Genomic DNA, 22,970 nt, shown 5'->3' on the forward strand with positions numbered 1-22,970 from the left:
TAAAATATAAGCAATTTAAGAGTAAACTATTATATTTTAACATAGACTTTAAATTGAATATTTTTAAAATTCAGGATGTCGATGTAAAAAAATCCAATTTTAAAAATAATTTCGAAAATTTTTGTCACTAAAAAGTGTGGGCAAATTTTGGGGTATGACATGAAGAATTCTTCAAATTCAGCAAGAACAGGATCTCTTCTATCAGTGGTTCCGGAAGGAGGTGTTGGAGCATGACTGATAGTTTTAATAACATTCATCTTTCTCAAGGTGAATGCATCCAAACAACTTCCAGTACAAACAGTAAGATCCTTGATGGTTCCTTCAGCTTCCAGTTCCTCAACAATCTTGGAGTGTACCAGAAGATTTGTAATGATTCTTCCAAAAGGAATAATATTACTCTTCTTTGATCTAAAGGCATCTCTAGATTCCTTCACAGTTTTACACATGTGTTTGAAAATGATATAGATGATATCCACCTTCTTCTGAGTGGCAATGCAATACAGAATATATTGCTGTTCTTTGTTGATGAAATCTGCAGAATGAGTGGCTTTTCTGTGGTAGAAACAGCCTAGCAGAATTTTTGTCCAGATTTGATAAAGCTCCTTCAAATCTTTGACAGGCTTGTTATACTTCCCATTTGTATACAGAGTAGACAGAATATTATCCCATTTTTCTCTCTTATCAAGTTCGTAAACTCCTTCAGCAGATTTGAGATCAAACATTACTCTCAGAATTTCTTCAGTAACCACCACTAACTTCCCATGAACAAACGATAAAATTGATTTGGGGCCAACAACAGCATGCACCCAGAATTCCTTTACCAGTTCTAGATAAACTGGTCCACAGAACTCAGCAAATAACGAGGTCCAACCTTGAAAGATCATATCGTCTTTAAGATGATACTTATGTAGTTCGATATTATCAAAATCCACCATGAGTTCACAGATGACTTCTAACTTATGTCTGGGGATAGAGCAAGTGATAACAGGAACAATAGGTTGATCTGTTTCTTTAAAACTTTGAGGAGAAGAAGAGCTAGGATTTTGAGAGGATGAAGCAGCCATTTGAGAAGTACTGAGATTCTTAGAATACTTTCTGGGTTTTCGCTTAGGGTTAGAAAAGACAGCAAAGAGGTTGCAAAAGTGCATGCAAGAACAAGGAAGATGAAAAGAGAGCGAAAAGGAACCCTAATGAATTTGAATGAAATATATAGAGGCGGATTTGAAAAGAATATGTAATGCATTTATGAGAATGAACAGTTACAGAATCAATTAAAATCAATAGCATTAAATGATGAATGACGTTAGGTGAGAGAACGTGGTAATTGAAATGATTTAACACAGTTACCTAGGGCGACGTCCCGTCAGATACACTCACGCTTTTACCATCCGAGCAAACACGTGTTCTCTACCAGAAAATACTTGATGACAACTTTTAGTCAAGAAGGTAACTTCTGATGCTAGGTAAACTTTTTCATCTTCTTATTCTGATTACTGATTTAGACTACCATTCTTTATGAATGATCTGGTTCTGATAGGATCATTCTTCTTTCCAAGAATGACATCTTCTGAATGAGCAGAAGTGAGTCTGGAAGATCTTCTGACAGTTGGTTCTTCAGAAACGCTTAGATTCTCCAAAGAAGCTGCAACTTGATCTTCAGATTCTTTACTTCTGAGAAGTTCTGCTTCTGATGCTTTGCTTCTTGGTTCTACTGCTTCTGATATATCAATATCAAAATCTGCAAAATTCTCAAACTGCTTTGGCTTTTCAAGACCAAGCTTATCATCAAACCTGATATTGATTGATTCTTCTACAACCAATGTTTCAGTATTGTATACTCTGTAGCCTTTTGAGCGTTCAGAATATCCAAGAAGGAAACACTTTTGTGCTTTAGAATCAAACTTACCAAGATGATATTTAGTATTCAGAATAAAACATACACATCCAAAAGGATGGAAATATGAAATGTTGGGCTTTCTGTTCTTCCACAATTCATAAGGAGTCTTATTTAGAATAGGTCTGATAGAGATTCTATTCTGAATGTAACATGCAGTGTTTATTGCTTCTGCCCAGAAATGTTTAGCCATATTGGTTTCATTGATCATGGTTCTGGCCATTTCTTGTAGAGTCCTATTCTTTCGCTCTACAACTCCATTTTGCTGTGGAGTTCTAGGACAAGAGAAATCATGGGCAATGCCATTTTCTTTGAAGAACTCCTCAAATAATTTGTTCTCAAATTCACCACCATGATCACTTCTAACCTTTATGATTTTGCACTCTTTCTCATATTGGATCTGAGTGCAGAAATCAAAGAACACTGAATGAGACTCATCCTTGTGTTTTAAGAACTTTACCCATGTCCAGCGGCTATAATCATCAACGATGACTAATCCATATTTCTTCCCTCTGACAGATGCTGTTTTGACTGGGCCAAACAAATCAATGTGCAAGAGTTCTAACGGCCTTGAGGTAGACACAACATTCTTAGACTTGAATGCAGGTTTGGAGAACTTGCCCTTCTGACATGCTTCACAAAGAGCATCTGATTTATATTTCAGATTAGGGAGTCCTCTAACAATATTTAGTTTGTTAATCTGAGAAATCTTTCTCAAACTAACATGTCCTAATCTTCTATGCCAGACCCACTGCTCTTCAGAAACAGACATAAGACAAGTTATCTTCTGATTCTTGAGATCTTGAAGATCTGTCTTATAAATGTTGTTCTTCCTCTTGCCTGTAAATAGGATTGAGCCATCCTTCTGACTTACAGCCTTGCAAGACTTTTGGTTGAAGATTATATCATAACCATTGTCACTTAATTGACTTATGGACAATAAGTTATGTGTTAATCCTTCTACAAGAAGTACATTAGTTATGGAAGGAGAGTTACCAGACTTTATAGTTCCAGAGCCAATTATATTTTCCTTCTGATCTCCTCCAAACTTGACTTCTCCACCAGATTTAAGCACCAGGTCTTGGAACATAGACCTTCTTCCTGTCATGTGTCGCGAGCATCCAGAGTCCAGGTACCATGACATGTTGTGCTTTGTCTTCTTTGCAGCCAAGGATATCTGCAATAGGAATAATCTTTTCCTTAGGTACCCACATTTTCTTGGGTCCTTTCTTGTTAGTTTTCCTCAAGTTCTGATTGAACTTGGGTTTGGCATTATAAGCAATAGGAGGAACAGCATGATAATTCTTATTCCGAGTTCCATGATATTTCTTAGGTTGTGTCACATGCTTCTTGGTGTGTGTTATGTGAAAGCTTTGAGCATGTGATGTGTGCCTAATATCATGTGAGTGGCCATACTTGAACTGATCATACAATGGCTTGTATGTGATTTTCATATCATCTACAGGTTCAAGTTTGTATGGGGTTTCACCCTCAAAACCAATGCCAACTCTCTTGTTTCCAGAAACAGCATATATCATAGAAGCTAGCTGACTTCTGCCAATACTTCTAGATAGGAACTTCCTGAAGCTTAAATCATATTCTTTCAGAATATGGTTTAGACTAGGAGTGGACTTTTCTGAATCAGAAGAAGATCCAATGTTGTTGGATAATTTTAAAACTTTTTCTTTTAATTCAGAATTTTCTAACTCAAGCTTCTTAGTTTCAAATTCAAATTGCTTTTTCAGATTTTTGTATTTGATACTAAGATGAGCTTTTAGTTCAAGAAGCTCTGTTAAACTGGAAACTAACTCATCTCTAGTTAGTTCAGAAAATACCTCTTCAGAATCTGATTCTGACGTAGATTCTGATCCATCATTGACAGTGGCCATCAGTGTAATGTTTGCCTGCTCATCTTCAGAGTCTGATTCATCTTCTGACTCATCCCATGTTGCCATAAGACCTTTCTTCTTATGAAACTTCTTATTGGGATTTTCCTTCTGAAGTTTTGGGCACTCATTTTTGTAGTGTCCAGGCTCATTGCATTCGTAGCACATGACCTTCTTCTTGTCAAATCTTCTGCCTCCAGAAGATTCTCCTCTTTCAGGTTTCTTTGAGCTTCTGAAGCTCGTGAACTTCCTCTGCTTGCTTTTCCAGAGTTGGTTAACTCTTCTGGAAATCATGGACAGTTCATCTTCTTCTTCTTCTTCTGATTCTGATTCTTCAGAATCTACTTCTTCAGCCTGAAAAGCGTTAGTGCATTTTTTATAATTAGATTTTAATGCAACAGACTTACCTTTCTTCTGAGGTTCATTGGCGTCAAGCTCAATCTCATGACTCCTCAGGGCGCTGATTAGCTCTTCCAAAGAGACTTCATTCAGATTCTTTGCTATCTTGAATGCAGTCACCATTGGGCCCCATCTTCTGGGCAAGCTTCTGATGATCTTCTTCACATGATCAGCCTTGGTGTAGCCTTTGTCCAGAACACTTAATCCAGCAGTTAGAGTTTGAAATCTTGAAAACATCTTTTCAATGTCTTCATCATCCTCCATCTTGAAGGCTTCATAATTCTGGATTAGCGCAAGAGCTTTGGTTTCCTTGACTTGAGCATTTCCCTCATGAGTCATTTTCAAAGACTCATATATGTCATGGGCAGTTTCCCTGTTAGATATCTTCTCATACTCAGCATGAGAGATAGCATTCAGCAAAACAGTCCTGCGTATAACTTTTGCTCATCAGTCATTTCTTTTCTTGTGAGCCTCACACCACTAGCTTTAACTGGATGTGTATAACCATCCAACAGAAATCCCATAGATCAGCATCTAGACCAAGAAGGTAACTTTCAAGTTTATCTTTCCAGTATTCAAAGTTTTCACCATCAAACACTAGTGGTCTAGTATAACCATTGTTACCATTTCCATTGTATTGCTCAGCAGAGCCAGATGTAGATGTAGATGTGTTTGTTGGAATTTCACCACCCATCTTTTACTGAAGCGTTTTTCTCTTCCTGAATCTTTTCTAAACACGGTTAAGTGCTTGCACCTTAGAACCGGCGCTTTGATGCCAATTGAAGGATAGAAAAACACTTAGAAAGGGGGGGGTTTGAATAAGTGTAGTATCAAAACTTGTAAAATAAAAAACAACTTGCACAATTATTTTTATCTTGGTTCGTTGTTAACTAAACTACTCCAGTCCACCCTTATCAGGTGATTTACCTCAACTGAGGATTTAATCCACTAATCACACGAGATTACAATGGTTTTCCACTTAGACACTGCTAAGTCTTCTAGAGTCTTCTGATCACAACCTGATCACTCTAGGAACAATCTGCTTAGATACCCTCTAAGACTTTTCTAGAGTATTCTGATCTAACTGATCACTCTAGTCCTTTACAACTTAATGTAAACAAATTCTAAGAGTATTACAATGCTTCTTAAAAGCGATAATCACAACTGTGATATTTCTCTTACAGTTTAAAGCTTACTCTCACTATATTATTACAACAACAATAAGTGAGGTTGAAGATGAAGTTTGAGAGCTTTCAAAATGAACAGCGTTTCAGCAAAGTTTTTGTCAAGAGTTGTATGCAGATTCGTTAACCTTTGCTTCTCTTCAGAACTTCATTTTATAGGCGCATGAGAAGATGACCGTTGGGAGCATTTAATGCTTTGCGTATTTCGTACAGCATTGCATTTAATGTTTCACACTTTTGTCAACTACCTCGAGCCTTGCTTTTGCTGTGACTACTGACGTTGCCGTTAATAGCTTCTAACGTTCCTTTTGTCAGTCAGCGTAGCCTGCCATCTTGTACTTGATTCTGATTGATCTTTTGTAGATACAACGTTTGAATATCATCAGAGTACAAACAGCTTGGTGCATAAGCATCTTCTGATCTTCTGACCTTGAAGTGCTTCTGAGCGTGATACCATTACTTCAGTGCTTCTGCTTCTGAACTCTAGTCCTTCTGATGCTTCCATAGACCATGTTCTGATTCTGCTTGACCATCTTCTGATGTCTTGCCAGACCATGTTCTGATGTTGCATGTTGAACCTTCAGAGTCAAAGCTTCTGAGCGCTGATTTGTGCATACTCTTTATATATTTCCTGAAAAGGAAATTGCATTGGATTAGAGTACCACATTATATAAAGCAAAATTCATATACATTTTTATCATCAAAACTAAGATAATTTGATCAGAACAATTCTTGTTCTAACAGAGAGTCGTATCCATTTGTCCTCTAGTGAAACCATTGTCCAGAAGGAAAGAACTTAATCTTTCGTACCAAGCTTTAGGAGCTTGCTTCAATCCATACAATGATTTCTTAAGTTTGAAAACATGTTCTGGAGACTTAGAGTCTTCAAAACCAGGAGGTTGGTGGACATAGACTTTATCATCTATATATCCATTTAAGAAGGCACTCTTAACATCCATCTGATATAGAGTGATGTTATGTTGAGTGGCAAAAGAAATTAATAAGCGAATAGATTCTAACCTGGCCACTGGTGCAAAGGTTTCTGTATAGTCAATTCCTTCTTGTTGATTATATCCCTGAGCCACCAGTCTGGCTTTGTTTCTTACCACTTCTCCCTTCTCACTAAGCTTGTTTCTGAAAACCCACTTTGTACCATGATGTTGAAACCTTTTGGTCTAGGAACCAAATCCCATACATTATTCCTTGTAAACTGATTTAGTTCTTCTTGCATGGCAATTATCCAGTCAGGATCTTCTAGAGCTTGATCAACAGAAGTTGGCTCGATCAAAGAAACAAAACCTAATTGACATTCTGCATTGTTCTTAAGGAATGCTCTGGTTCTGATAGGATCATCTTTCTTTCCAAGGATCACATCTTCTGAGTGAGCTGAGGTGAGTCTAGAAGATCTTCTGACGGTTGGAACTTCAGAAATTATGAGATTCTCTAAAGATGCAGCAACTTGATCTTCTGATTCTTTGCTTATGAGATTTTCAGCTTCTGAAACTTTGCTTCTTGGTTCTACAGCTTCTGATATATCAATATCTATATCTGCAAAATTCTCAAACTGCTTTGGCTTTTCAAGACCGAGCTTATCATCAAATCTGATATTGATTGATTCTTCTACAACCAATGTTTCAGTGTTGTATACTCTGTAGCCTTTAGAGCATTCAGAATATCCAAGAAGGAAACATTTTTGTGCCTTAGAATCAAACTTACCAAGATGATCTTTAGTATTCAGAATAAAACAAACACATCCAAAAGGATGAAAATATGAAATGTTGGGCTTTCTGTTCTTCCACAATTCATAAGGAATCTTATTTAGAATAGATCTTATAGAGATTCTATTCTGAATATAACATGCAGTGTTTATTGCTTCTGCCCAGAAGTGCTTAGCCATATTGGTTTCATTGACCATGGTTCTGGCCATTTCTTGTAGAGTCTTATTCTTTCGCTCTACAACTCCATTTTGCTGTGGAGTCCTAGGGCAAGAGAAATCACGGGCAATACTATTTTCTTTGAAGAACTCCTCAAAGAATCTGTTCTCAAATTCACCACCATGATCACTTCTGACCTTTATGATTTTGCACTCCTTCTCAGATTGAATCTGAGTGCAGAATTCACATAACATTGAATGAGACTCATCCTTGTGTTTTAAGAACTTTACCCATGTCCAGCGGCTATAATCATCTACGATGACTAATCCATATTTCTTCCCTCTGACAGATGCTGTTTTGACTGGTCCAAACAGATCAATGTGCAGAAGTTTTAACGGCCTTGAGGAAGAGACAACATTCTTAGATTTGAATGCAGGTTTGGAGAACTTGCCCTTCTGACATGCTTCACAAAGAGCATCTGATTTGTATTTCAGATTTGGGAGACCTCTGACCAGATTTAGTTTGTTAATCTGAGAAATCTTTCTCAAACTAGCATCTTCTAATCTTCTGTGCCAGACCCATTGCTCTTCAGAAACAGACATAAGGCAAGTCACCTTCTGTTTCTCAAGATTAGAAAGATCAATCTTATAAATGTTGTTCTTTCTCTTGCCTGTAAATAGGATTGAGCCATCCTTCTGACTTACAGCCTTGCAAGACTTTTGATTGAAGATAATGTCATAACTATTGTCACTTAATTGACTTATGGACAATAAGTCATGCGATAATCCTTCTACAAGAAGTACATTAGTTATGGAAGGAGAGTTACCAATACTTATGGTTCCAGAGCCAATAATCTTGCCCTTCTGATCACCTCCAAACTTGACTTCTCCACCAGATTTAAGCACCAGGCCTTGGAACATAGACCTTCTTCCCGTCATGTGTCAAGAGCACCCAGAGTCCAGGTACCATGACATTTTGTGCTTTGTCTTCTTTGCTGCTAAGGATATCTGCAACAGAAATTATCTTCTCCTTAAGTACCCACAGTTTCTTGGGTCCTTTTTTGTTAGTTTTCCTCAAGTTCTGATTGAACTTGGGTCTAGCATGATAAGTAACAGGAGGAACATCATGATATTCTTTAGGTTTGGCAGCTTGATATTTTTTAGGTTGTGTCACATGCTTCTTGGTGTGTGAAGTGTTAAAACTTTTGGCATGTGAAATGAGCCTAATATCATGTGAGTGGCCATATTTGAACTGATCATACAATGGCTTGTATGTGATTTTCAAATCATCAACAAGTTCAAATTTGTGTGGGGTATCACCCTCATAGCCAACGCAAATCCTTTTGTTTCCAGAAACACCATATATCATAGAAGCAAGATAACTTCTGCCAATACTTCTAGATAGGAACTTTCTGAAGCTTGAGTCATATTCTTTCAGAATATGATTGAGACTAGGAATGGATTTTTCTGATTCAGAAGGAGATCCAATATCTTTGGATAATTTTAAAACTTTTTCCTTCAGTTCAGAATTTTCCACTTCCAGCTTCTTAGTTTCAAATTTAAATAGCTTTTTCAGCTTTTTGTATTTGATACTAAGATGAGCCTTGAGTTCCAGAAGTTCAGTTAAACTGGAAACTAACTCTTCTCTAGAAAGTTCAGAAAATACCTCTTCAGAATCTGATTCTGATGTAGATTCTGATCCGTCATCCACTGTGGCCATCAGTGCAAGGTTTGCCTGTTCGCCTTCAGAGTCTGATTTTGATTCTGATTCCGAATTATCCCATGTTGCCATAAGACCTTTCTTCTTATGAAACTTCTTCTTGGGATTCTCCTTCTGAAGTTTTGGACATTAATTATTGAAGTGTCCAGGCTCATTGCATTCATAGCAGATGACCTTCTTCTTGTCAGATCTTCTGCCTCCAGAAGATTCTCCTCTTTCAGGCTTCTTTGAACTTTTGAAGCTCTTGAACTTCCTTTGCTTCCTCTTCCAGAGATGGTTTACCCTTCTGGAGATCATGGAGAGTTCATCTTCTTCTTCTGATTCTGATTCTTCTAAATCTACTTCTTCAGCCTGAAAAGCGTTAGTGCATTTTTTATAATTAGATTTTAACGCAATAGACTTACCTTTCTTCTGAGGTTCATTAGCATCTAGCTCAATTTCATGACTCCTCAGAGCACTGATCAATTCTTCAAGAGAGACTTCATTCAGATTCTTGGCAATTTTGAAAGCAGTCACCATAGGACCCCATCTTCTTGGCAAGCTTCTGATGATCTTCTTGACATGATCAGCCCTTGTGTATCCCTTGTCAAGAACTCTTAATCCAGCAGTTAGCGTTTGAAATCTTGAGAACATCTTCTCAATATTTTCATCATCCTCCATCTTGAAGGCTTCATATTTCTGGATCAAGGCAAGAGCTTTAGTCTCCTTGACTTTGACATTTCCTTCATGGGTCATTTTCAATGACTCATATATATCATAGGCAGTTTCCCTGTTAGATATCTTCTCATATTCAGCATGAGAGATAGCATTCAGCAAAACAATCCTACACTTATGATGATTTTTGAATTGCTTCTTTTGATCATCATTCATTTCTTGTCTTGTAAGCTTTACACCAGTAGCTTTCACTGGATGTTTGTAACCATCCATCAGCAGATCCCATAAGTCACCATCTAGACAAGGAAGTAACTTTCAAGTTTATCTTTCCAGTATTCAAAGTTTTCATCATCAAATACTGGTGGTCTAGCATAACCATTGTTACCATTTCCATTGTATTGCTCAGCAGAGCCAGATGTAGATGTATTTGTTGGATTTTCACCAGACATCTTGACTTAAGCGTTTTTCTCTTCCTGAATCTTTTCTAAACACAGTTAAGTGCTTGCACCTTAGAACCGGCGCTCTGATACCAATTGAAGGATAGAAAAACACTTAGAAAGGGGGGGGGGGTTGAATAAGTGTAACCTTTAAAACTTGTAAGATAAAAACTATTTGCACAATGATTTTTATCCTGGTTCGTTGTTAACTAAACTACTCCAGTCCACCCCCTTGGAGTGATTTACCTCACCTGAGGATTTAATCCACTAATCACACAAGATTACAATGGTTTTCCACTTAGACAACTTCTAAGTCTTCTAGAGTATACTGATCACAACCTGATCACTCTAGGAACAACTGCTTAGATACCCTTTAAGACTTTCTAGAGTATTCTGATCAACAACCTGATCACTCTAGTTCTTACAAATTAATGTAAACAAATTCTTATAAGAGTTACAATGCTTCTTATAAAGCTATTATCACAACTGTGATTTTCTCTTAAGTTTAAGCTTAATCTCACTAATATATTACAACAGCAATGTAGTCAGGTTGAAGATGAAGTTTGAGAGCTTTTTGAATTTGACAGCGTTTCTGTATATTTGCGCAAGTGTTCTATTCAGAATTCGTAACCTTGCTTCTCATCAGAACTTCAATTTATAGGCGTTTGAGAAGATGACCGTTGGGAGCATTTAATGCTTTGCGTGATCCGTACAGCATTGCATTTAATGTTTCACTCTTTTGTCAACTACCTCAAGCCTTGCTTTCGCTGTGTCTACTAACGTTGCCTTTAATAGCTTCTAACGTTCCTTTTGTCAGTCAGCGTAGCCTGCCATCTTATACTTTCTTCTGTTCTGATGTTTGTGTAAACAACGTTTGAATATCATCAGAGTCAAACAGCTTGGTGCAGAGCATCTTCTTGTCTTCTGACCTTGAAGTGCTTCTGAGCGTGATACCATGAGAACTTCAGTGCTTCTGCTTCTGATCTCAAGTCCTTCTGATGCTTCCATAGACCATGTTCTGATTCTGCTTGACCATCTTCTGATGTCTTGCCAGACCATGTTCTGATGTTGCATGCTGAACCTTCTGAGTCAGTGCTTCTTGCGCTGACTTTGTGCATACTCTTTATATAATTCCTGAAATGGAAATTGCATAGTATTAGAGTACCACATTATCTCATACAAAATTCATATACATTGTTATCATCAAAACTAAGAATATTGATCAGAACAAATCTTGTTCTAACATATTTTGCATAATGAGAGAGATAGGAAGCAATCAAATTGGGTATGATTGCGTTTCATAACTAGCAGAATTGGCTTATAACACAAAGAAATCAGGGAAGAGAGAATACTCATCATAACATCACAAGTTGGAATCCGCCAACGGGTGAATGGTTAAAGTGCAATGTCGACGCGTGGTTTAATAACCATTTGGGGACTACTAATAGAGGTTGGTGTGTTTGTAATAAAAGGGGAAATTTCATTATTACAGGTGTTGCTTGGGGTATTGGTACCCTCTTCATCCTTGAAGCAGAAGCTTCGGCGGAAGCTATTAAAGGAGTTATAGCCTTGCACCTTGACAATGTTATTTTCGAAAGTGATTCTCAACAGGTGGTTTAAGCCATCCACTCCAATCACAAGGGTGAATATGAGTTTAGTTTGATTATTATGTCTATTAAAAGTTTATTACATGTTTTTTCCAACTTCGAGGTGAAATTTATTAGACATCGATTGAACTCGGTTGCCCATTCCCTTGCGAAGGCGGTCAATTCTTGACGTAGTGTTATCCATATGATTCCTCCTTGTATTGAACATCATGTGTTGAATGAATTTTGTTGAGTTTGCTTTTGTCAACAAAAAAAAACTCATCGAGCGGGTATTATATAATTAGAATTATGAACTTAAAATGTATTTAAGAAAAAAAACAAAAAATACGAAGACATAAATTTAACTCATAAAATGAAAAGTAAATAAAACTATAAAAAGATCTTCTTTTTTTATAAGAAATGAATTTATATCAAGAAAAATCAAGTACAAGGGGTACTCGAACCCTCAACAAACAAGGAGACTAGTCACTCCTCCTAACACAATTCATATGAGAAGTGTACGCATCTATTTTCAAGACAAAAAGATAATGGAAGAGAAACACTCACCAAATCTAAAAACATTCTCTTTAAATAGTGGCTAGCCAGATAATTCCAATGGAATTTCTAACAGTAATATTCTTCACATGTTGAATTGCTAACAAAACAGAAGGAAATCCAATATTCAAATTAATCGGATTACCCATCCACTTCTTCACCGCCTCCCAAATTCTAATTGAGAAAACACAAGAGTATAAAAGATGGGCATTATCTTTCGCGTTCTGAAAGAAAAACACACAACAAGAATCATTGGTACCGTTAAGAATTCCTTGCTTGATGAATTGTTGTTTAGCTGGTAACCTAATAAGAATCATCCTTCATCTGAAAACATTGATTTTAGACGGAACCTTCATCTTCCACAAAATAGACAGCAAACATTTCACCTCCACCGACAATCATTATCTGATGCAATCCAATTTATCATAACAAGATTTAACTGGAAAACATTCACTGCCATGATGCAGTCAATTGAATTCGTCATCACCAATATGCTTAGGCGCAACTTCGTTCAACAAAAGAAGGATTTATTCCTCTTGTTAGGCTTTTGTAGAATGTGTGGCAGCCACATAATAGAGACGCTTCCAATGCCATAACCCATCTTCTCACCATCCTGCATTTGCTACGCTCACAAACTTATTAATGACCTCCTCAAACGCTTTTGGAAAAGCCTATTTTAGAGATTGATTGCCAAGCCAAAGATTGTGCCAAAATGAAATTTCATATCCATTCTTCAACCTGCATAAAATATTGTTAGTAAAAACATTTGAATTGACTTCGTTCTTAACCTCCACTTTCATTAAGTCCCTCCACCATATTGAATCACTATTTTGAACAATACTACCTCCTTCACAAATCAACTTCAAGACCATATATTGGTATCTACGGCGCAGAATACCATTTCAAATCGCGTCCTTTTATTTCAAAAACTGCCACTTCCATTTAATTAACAAAGCGACATTGAAAAATTCAAGGTTCTTAATACCGAGACCTCTCTCCTCCTTTGGTTTGCAAACATTTTCCCAACTAACCCAATAGATTGTCCTCTTCGAGTCTGAACCTCCCCACAGGAAATTAGCATGTATCCTTCTGATTTTTTTCAGAACTTTAATTGGCTCTTTATAAAAGGATAAGGAGTAAATAGGAATTGAGTTCAACAAAGAGTTGATCAAAACTACCTTTCCTTCCAAGGACAAAAATTTATTGTTCCAAGCAAACAGTCTAAATTTGAAAGGAATGGTGTCGATACAACACGATAGAAAGGAGGCATTTGTGGTCATGTTCCACTCACTCATATTAATATTGAAATTCTTACTCTTGAAAAAATTTAACTTTTGTACGAGTAGATATTATACAATTAGATTTTTGTTAAAAGGTTTAAATAAATACACCATCCTTATAAGTTATCAAGATTTTGTTTTTCGTCCCTATATTTTATATTTTTTTTCTAAACTAATTTTTTAGTATTAAATTTTTTTATATTTTTTTATAAAGTTAAAATTAATAAGAAAATTTGTAGGTTAAAAGATTTTACCCTATAAATTTTAACTTTAACTACGGATTTTAACTTTAAATACCAATAACATTCAAGAATTATTCTTTTTTTTAAAAAAAAAACACAGAGACAAAAAAAATAAAAACTAATCAATTATAAATAACACATCTAATCATTGTCACTCATAAATAACATGTGTTTATTTCTTTTGTATAAAACTTAAGTCTTTTGTGTCAGTTATTACTAAAAGAAAATAAAAACTAATCAATTACTCCCTCCGTCCTACAATGAGTGACCCAGCATACAATTTCACATAGATTAAGAAAAGTGTACAAAAGTAAGAGAGATAATATTGTTTTTACCATAGTACCCTTATCATGTATTGGGAATGGTGAACTTTTTAATAATTAGATGGTAGAATTGAAAAAAAAATGTATTGGAAATTGAAATGGATCATTCATTTTGGGACATCATTTTATTTCAAATAGGTCACTTATTTTGGGACGGAGAGAGTATAAATAACATATCTAATAATTGTCGCTCATAAATAACATGTGTTCATTTCTTTTGTATAAAACTTAAGTCTTTTATGTCAGTTATTACTAAAAGAAGGATGAATTCATTGTTTAATCAAACAACGTTAGGATTAAAATCATGCAGGGAATTTGCAGGACAAGATTCAGTTGAACATGAATTGTCATAATGTTCATCCGGATTGGTGCAATACTTGGGCCATTGTGTCATGCAAATTGGACTTGGCGAAATAAAGACATTCATGTTGATAACCATGCAAGACCTCTTAATACTGAAAGCATCATTGCTGATAAAATGAAGCACTATAAGCATGCAACTATAATGCAGCAGTGAATTGTAGACAAGCAACTGAGTGTAGAAACAGTCCGTTGGAGCCCCCCGAAGCCAGATTTTGTGAAGCTTAACGTCGACGGGTCTTGTGGGAAAGATAATTACTCAGGTTGTGGTGGTGTTATTCGAGACGGTAATGGCAGCTGGATTTGCGGCTTTTCCATTTGGCACGTGTAATGCGTTCATGGCGGAGGCTTGGGGAATTTTTGTTGGTATCAATCTCACGCTTGCCAGAGGTTATACGGAAGTCATCGTAAATATAGACGTTAAGAGAGTGAAAAATGCAATTATGCAGAAGGATAACCATAGTTTCACTAGTTTGGCCTTAATCCGCCAAATTCGCTTGTTAATGGCCAAACACGACGTGGTGTTTCTAGAGCATACGTTATGGGAAGCTAATACTATTGCAGATGATTTAGCTAAAAAGACGAGAGTTTTGCAAAATGACCTTTGTATCTTTGAAGATCCTCCCGAGCATATTGCGAATTTGCTCTTAAAGGACTCCCTTGGTCTTGCTACCTCTAGAGTTGTAGCAATGTAATTTCTTTTCTGTTTCCAAACTTCGGCCCTCTTATTTATCAAAAAAAATCATGATCTAGGTTGCAAAGAAAAAAAAAGATAAAACTAAATTTCATATTTTTTTTATTGATTAAACACAATTTAAACATAATAATATAAATAGTTAGGATTTAACGAGTAAATTGAACTCTAGACCACTTTGAAAACTAACATTAAATACTAGTAATAAATTAGAGAAAATTACTAATTACACCCCACTCAAAAGGCATTAAAGTCTTTTATTAATACTGATTTTTTATTCTTTCTTTAATGTGTTTAACTGACGGTTGTCACTAGGGGTCTTCGCGGTACGGTTTGGACGCTAAAAATTATTTGAACCGCAAAAGAAAAAAATGTGCAGTTTGATTTGGTTCTTGACTTTTAAAAATAAAACCAAACCAAACCAAACTAATGCGGTTTGGATTAATTCGGTTGCTTTGGTTTTTTATATAAAAAAAAAGTATTGAGCCATACATAGGGGTGTTCAAAACCGAACCAACCCAATAAAAAACCGTAAAATCGAACTGAACCAAATCGAAACCACAAAAAACCATATTTAGTTCGGTTGTGTTGTATCTTGAAACCGAACTAAATCAAACCAAACCGCATTATGTTACAAAATTTTAATGACCAATATATATTTCTTTAATTCTTTAGAGAAATCAACAAATATTGTGTATATTTTATCATATTCTTTGCAAGACATTTATTTTAATTTCTTATTAAAAAACAAAAATTATAACAACAATTATTCATTTATAAATACTTGACAATATATATTTTATTGTATTCTTTGTATGATATTTATTTAAGAATGCAATTTATAATTCTGTAGACTTAAATATAAACACTTGTAAGACGCAATTTTATGTATCAAGTTTTAAATTTATTTCGACTATTATAAGTTTTTTTATTGAAATGTATGAATGATAAAACACCATATTATATTTTCTATATGTGTAAAAAAATTCTATATGTGTAAGAATCTCCTAATTGTCACACCTCAATTTTGCCATTCTAATCATATAATTAAGTTTAAGTTTCATCTAATAGACTCTGTACCATTCCTCATTACAACACGACCATTCCATTTGGTCATTAGTTCTCATCATCATTTATTTCATATGCAATGTATCATTCTATTCGTTGAAGTTGTTGTTCCTCATTTGAATTTAAAAGAGACAAGGATCGTGTGATCTAACCTTGGATTTTGCCTCTGAATTTAAGATGTTGTAACATGACTTCTAGTTTAAGGTGAATCCAGATACATTAGTACTAATGAACTCATTTTTTTCATTAGAATCATTTTTTAGGACTAGAACTTGATTTGGTTATGTTTAGAATTTAATCTCACTCCTTTGGAATTTCAAAGGGAATTACCACACTATCAATTTGGATTTAGAATTAAAAATCACTTTGGAATGCGACTTCATTTCTTTTTAAAACTTCAGTTAAATGGTGATTTTGTCACCATACATTCATGGTTGAAGTTGGCTAATTGAACAAACTTCATTTGAGTCAAGTTCAAACCCGCACTAACTATTGTTGATTTTACTTTTAAAGCTAGTGGAATGTGTTCGAAAGAACACGTTTCAAATTCAAAGAAAATGCAAGGTAAGTGTGGCTTCAAAGTGAAGTGTACATCCAAATATTTTTATTAAATTGTCGCAAGTCAAGTTGGCTACATAAATTCTACACTAAAATTATTTGAGATAACAAGTTGTATGACAAATTGGAGGAAAATTTGAACTCAAAATTATGGTATTGCAGCATGTGTTTGGACTACAAGGATAAGTTACAGTTGATGGATAATTCAACCATTGATTTTAAAATGGCAAAAGGCCCTTAGATTACAAGATTCAAATAAATACAAGATGGTTTAAAATTATCAAAGTCTTAAATCACCTAAGTTCCAAAAGGACATAATTCTAATTGGCCTACTTTACTTCAATTCTTCAACTTGCTTCTTGTGTACTGGACTTCCAAGTAGTTCTTGTCATCCAAGCAACATTCCTAATATACTTGCACCAAATAATGCAACATCAAAGTTGATTCCAAAAGTAGTCAGCACAGGAAGTTATAACAAAAAGCAATGACTTAGGGGCAAGTGTTCTGGGCCAACCAAATCGGCCCCAGATCATTTTGGGCCGACTACATCAACCCCGATCAACCACTAGGAAATGACCTCATTTCTTCAAGAATCTTCCTAGTATCTGAAGATTGACATCCTCATTATCCCAAGAGATCTCAAGTGCAAATACATCCAACAACTCCCCTCAAATAAGGGCGAACAAATAACTAGTTCGTTGTTCTTCTCTCTCAATATAGAGAGAGTGGGCCCCAATTTGAGGTAACAGGCTTCTAATCCAATTTCATTTCACTCCTTCTCATCATATACTAACTTGAGTGTTGAAATGCTAACCTTACAAATCCACACTCCACTGCGTCAGAAGCTACGATCCTTCGTCACTGTCGTTCATCTTTTCATTTCTAATTTCAAATCAGAACTGAATCCATATATCGATTATGTCAACTTGTCACAAAAAAAAAAACGGGGTGAGATTTTCAACCTAAATCCTTAAGTTGGTCTGCCAACCCTTTTCAAAATGGATTAACGACAAACGGGTTGAAATAGGGTGGGTTGAACTTTTTTGCTATCCCTATCATGAATTGATTTATTTATTTCTTTCCGTAGTTCCCATTTTTATATGTATATTGGCAAATATTTTATTCATATTTTTTTTAATATTTATCAATGACAAATTTTCTCGAATTATTAAATTATCTATAACAAATATATTTTTTGTAATTTAATATATCAATAATAAATGTTTGTCTTATAGAGTTTTTCTTTTTTTTTAAATTGTCTTATAGATGATTAAAATTGGACGGAAATAAACCATTGTAATCATGGTTCAAAGTTCAAAGAGATCACTTTGACCAACATTCAAGTGACAGTAATTAAATTATTGTCATTTATTTTCATATTAACCCAATAAACACAAAAATAATAGTTTAAAGGTAGTGCACCGACAGTGTAAATTAATTTTACACATACAACAAATCAAAATCCTTACGCTTGCCATGTCATATTAGTTTTTTTAAATTAAAATTGTGTTTTAATTAGATAAATGATTGTGATTGGTTGACAGTGTAAAAATATTTTACACTGCCAGTGCATATCCCTTTTTCTCCAAAAATAATATATAAAAATCCGCAATTAAAAATTAAATTTCACAAAAGCTATTAAAATATGAAATTTAAATGACAAATATATAGAAAAATGCTCGATAAAAATTAAAATGATATAATGATTTGTTTATTAATTATAAATTAATTATTAAATTGTCTAATTCATGTACTTTTGTGGAGTCTTTGAAATTTTATATATATAGTATAAAACACTAAACTTCAAGCAAAAATCATATAAACACTTGAGATGGAATTCAAGTAAGGCCTAGTAAACAAATATTGAAAGGTTTATTGGGTAGAATACACATGATCCAAGACAATAATTCTTTTAATTTTATTTGTCATCTCTTATTTCTTCTCATATGCACTTGATGACTCATCTTTTCCCTATGTTATATAAGTATATTATTTCTATGTTATATAATATATTATTTTAATAAAAAATGTTATTCTCAGATTGACACTACACCGTATAAATATACGATTTTGTTTTTTCATCATGTTTCTTAATTAATTTTTCTTTTTTCTTGATACAAACAAACACACACCTGTTTGATGTATTTTGGTTGGTGTAAGATACGGTGTCAGTTTTTTTAATGTAAAATTAACAGCTCTTTATTTCAAACAAATTATGAATATTATGTAAATTTTTTGTGAATTTATAAAGTAAATTCCCATAAAAGCGAGTGGACAATGGAAGGATCAGTGCAACGATCTAAGCCGTAAAATTGCATGGCACATATTGAAAACCAAGAGTCAAATCTCAAGGATATTATCAATTTCATTCAATTTTCCGGTAACTAAACTTTTTTGAAAAATATAACTCAATAAATATTAAAAGTCCTATTGGAGAATTAATTTAAATTGGTCAAAAATGAATTATTTCCTCTCTTATAATTTGAAACAAAACAAAAATTGAAAAGGATATAAACTTCTTCATCTTCTCCTCTCCCATGTATACTCTATAAATTTACCTTAAATTTTCTCTGAATGATACACACACATTTCATAAAACTAGTCTTTCTATCATCCAAAAGTCATGTTGCATTTTCTAGCTTCTCCCATTAGACTTCTTGTTTCAACAATTATGCCACATTTCATCCATAAAGATCTTCATGAAGCAGTGGCTAAAATGTCTATCATTGATGCTTTTCTCTTCTTGGTACAAACACTCTTCTTCATCAAACTAACTATATATTATAGTATTATGTTTTTTTTTTTTTTACCAAAACATTTATAATATCTAGTTAAACTGATTTTTTTTCATGGCATTTTCAGATTATACACTCTATTGACAAGTTGGTAGCATGGCATCGTTTTCCTGTTTTATTGGGACTGCTTTACTTGGCCATTAGGAGACATCTTCACCAAAAGTACAATCTCTTGAACGTAGGGACAACTAAAGGAATTAGGTCAAACCCTTCTGATTATCCTTACAGAACACTTGATGGAAGGTACAATGATCCTCTTAACGATATTGCTGGAAGTCGAGGATCTTTCTTTGGCAGAAACATTCCTCCAGTGGATCAGAAAAACAAGGTACAAGATAAAAATTATAGGGTTTACTATAATTTTTAGATGAACATATAATTGGATAGTGTTTTTGTGCAGCTATTGAAGCCAGATCCAATGGTGGTGGTCACAAAACTTTTGGAGAGAAGAACATTCAAGGACACTGGAAAACAATTCAATGTGTTAGCAGCAGCTTGGATTCAGTTTATGATACATGATTGGATTGATCATTTGGAGGACACTCAACAGGTATACAAATGAATTTCTTATATATACATTTTTTTCTTCTTCATATTATATAGTTATTAGGTTATAAATAAATTTTTTTTATTATATATAGATTGAACTCACTGCATCTTCTGAAGTTGCAAGCCAATGCCCTCTAAAATCATTTAAGTTCTTAAAAACAAAGGAAATTCTCACAGGCTCTTATGATATTAAGACTGGATGTGCAAATGTACGCACACCTTGGTGGTAAGAAAATTTAGTTTTTCATACTATATATTTATTGAGCTTACACTTATATAACTAATAACTGACATGAATGAATATGTGTATGATATTAAAAGGGATGGAAGTGTGATATATGGAAACACTGATAAAGTTTTTAGACAAGTGAGGACTTTTGAAGATGGAAAGTTAAAAATATCAAAGGAAGGTTATCTTCTTCATAATGAAAATGGAGTAGCAATATCTGGTGATGTTCGCAATAGTTGGGCTGGTGTTTCAGTTTTGCAGAGTCTTTTTATTCGAGAACACAATGCTGTTTGTGATGCTCTTAAGGTATATATACACACTAATGGATTGCTTACATTTAATTAACTGTTGTTTTAGCAACAAATAAAACTAACTAATATTGTACTTTATTAGAAAGAATACCCTGAATTAAAAGATGAAGATCTTTATCGCTATGCTAGATTGGTAACATCAGCTGTGATTGCAAAGATTCATACCATAGATTGGACTGTGGAGCTTCTTAAAATGGACACTTTGCTTGCAGGCATGCGAGGAAATTGGTAAAAACGTTTAAAGAATTTTCTTTCAAATTAATATAGTAGATGTATTGATATATAGCTCAAATATTATAATTTTGATGTTCATTTTATTGATTTTTGTTATGATACTGTAAACTGTGATTTGATTTCAGGTATGGATTATTGGGAAAGTCATTCAAGGACAAATTTGGGCATGTTGGAAACTACTTCTTGAGTGGAATGGCTGGCATGAAAAAATCGAAAAATCATGGTGTTCCATACTCTTTTACCGAAGAATTTGTTAGTGTCTATAGAATGCATCCACTCCTACCTAATTCTCTGCAATTGAGAGACATATCTGCCTCTCCTGGACATAACAAATCTCCGCCACTGACCAAAGAGTATGACAATATTTTTGCAGCATCATAATTTCTTATATATTTTCAACTATAACAGCATCACTAACTTTAACAACTCATCTTATAACGCTCATTTTAAAATCAATAATTTTTTTTTGTTAGTGCCACTAAAAAAAGCTGTTTTGAAATTATATAGGATTCATATGAATGATCTCATTGGACTACCAGGAGAAAAGACTTTATCAGAGATAGGAATTGCAAGAACATTAGTATCAATGGGTCACCAAGCTTCTGGAGCCCTAGAGCTTTGGAACTATCCATCATGGCTTAGAGACCTAGTACCACATAACATGGATGGAACAGAAAGATCAGATCATGTGGACTTAGCTGCTCTTGAAAGTAGGACATATGAGTCACAATTGTTGTTTTAAGATCATTTCTTAATTTATCAGTAAATGAATTTAAACTGACAATATAATTTGATGTGATGAATGATACAGTTTACAGGGATAGAGAGAGAAAAGTAGCCAGGTATAATCAGTTCAGGAGAGCATTATTGTTGATACCTATTTCAAAATGGGAAGATTTGACTGAGGATGAGGAAGTAATTAAAGTGTTGAAAGAGGTATATGGAGATGATGTTGAGCTGCTTGATACACAAGTAGGTCTCATGGCAGAGAAAAAGATAAAAGGTTTTGCAATTAGTGAAACAGCTTTTATAATATTTCTCATCATGGCAACTAGGTAAAAATAACAACTTATCTTCTTTTTTTTCCCAGTTTACACCTTTATAATGTTAGAGATATTTAATCATTATACACCAACACTAAGAAAACCCGAAAAGATATTTATCAATTGAAAGTTATTAAACAAATATTAAGATGTAACATGTTTATTTGTTGGTGTATAATGATTAAAAAAAATTATATCAGTTGCCAACAAATAGATTGGGCTTTAAAGCACAATATATTGTGATTTATTGAATTTGTTTACTGATTCAACTTTCATGATCTTTGAAGGAGGATAGAAGGTGATAGGTTTTTCACAAGCAACTACAATGAGGAGACCTACACTAAAAAAGGATTGGAATGGGTGAACACAACCGAGAGCTTTAAGGATGTAATTGATCGTCACTATCCGGAGATGACAAACAAATGGTTGAATGCTTCAAGTGCCTTCTCAGTTTGGGATGCGCCTCCAAACAAACAAAATCCTATTCCACTTTACATTCGTGTCCCTAATTAATCAATTTCATCATGCTATATTAGGTTATTAGCTGTTAGCACACACTTTTCAACACCTACTACGTTGATAAGAGTTTTAGTGATATGATGATATTCCCTCTGTCCCAAAATAAATGTCACATTTAAGAATAAAATTTGTCCCAAAATACTTGTCACTTTACATTACCAATGCAATTTTATATTTAATTTTTTAATTGTACCCTCTAATAAATACTTTTAATTTATTGTTTTCTCACTCAATATTAATGTTATTTCAAATACACCAATAGTTAATTAGGGTAATTTTGTGAAGTCATCATTCTCTCTCTTTCATTTATTACTGTTTTTTTAGTCTGTGTGAAGTGGACCGTTGTGACAAATAATTTGGTACGGAGGGAGTAGTTATTTATTTGTGTTTATTAAAAACAATATTATTGAAATGAATAAAGCTAAGGCAAGGAATATTGACATGTGTGTGTTTCAAAAGAACCAAATGATCAAGGTTCTAGAAAAACCAATGATTTGAGGTTGTTAACGAGTGTTTCTCCATTACAAGTTTCTACCTTGTTTTCTTACTTATGTTTAAGTGGTTTTCCAATTTACTG

At 34.3% G+C, this 22,970-nt stretch overlaps 2 protein-coding genes across 2 annotated transcripts; both read left to right on the forward strand.

Moving 5' to 3' along the window:
- Positions 1–14,683: 14,683 nt before the first annotated feature.
- LOC131650465 (uncharacterized) lies at positions 14,684–15,088 on the forward strand. The gene has a single exon (XM_058920176.1). It carries the CDS (start codon positions 14,684–14,686, stop codon positions 15,086–15,088), a length of 405 nt encoding a protein of 134 aa, XP_058776159.1.
- A 4,275-nt stretch (positions 15,089–19,363) lies between these two features.
- LOC131652763 (alpha-dioxygenase PIOX-like) lies at positions 19,364–22,659 on the forward strand. The gene is made up of 10 exons (XM_058922720.1): positions 19,364–19,459; positions 19,576–19,836; positions 19,909–20,058; positions 20,150–20,283; positions 20,379–20,592; positions 20,680–20,825; positions 20,957–21,184; positions 21,339–21,541; positions 21,643–21,886; positions 22,162–22,659. The coding sequence occupies exons 1-10, from the start codon at positions 19,385–19,387 to the stop codon at positions 22,385–22,387; spliced, it is 1,881 nt and encodes a 626-aa protein (XP_058778703.1). The 5' UTR covers positions 19,364–19,384; the 3' UTR covers positions 22,388–22,659.
- The last annotated feature ends 311 nt before the right edge of the window (positions 22,660–22,970 follow it).

Source organism: Vicia villosa, linkage group LG2 (assembly GCF_029867415.1).
Source record: "Vicia villosa cultivar HV-30 ecotype Madison, WI linkage group LG2, Vvil1.0, whole genome shotgun sequence".
Classification (NCBI taxonomy): domain Eukaryota; kingdom Viridiplantae; phylum Streptophyta; class Magnoliopsida; order Fabales; family Fabaceae; genus Vicia; species Vicia villosa.

Bases quoted from the DNA above. Each gene is read 5' to 3' on its own strand.
- LOC131650465 (XM_058920176.1), top strand. From the start codon at position 14,684: ATGGCAGCTGGATTTGCGGCTTTTCCATTTGGCACGTGTAATGCGTTC.
- LOC131652763 (XM_058922720.1), top strand. From the start codon at position 19,385: ATGCCACATTTCATCCATAAAGATCTTCATGAAGCAGTGGCTAAAATG. The intron at 19,837-19,908 runs GTACAAGATAAA...GTTTTTGTGCAG, and splicing joins CAGTGGATCAGAAAAACAAG to CTATTGAAGCCAGATCCAAT. The intron at 21,185-21,338 runs GTATGACAATAT...GAAATTATATAG, and splicing joins TCTCCGCCACTGACCAAAGA to GATTCATATGAATGATCTCA.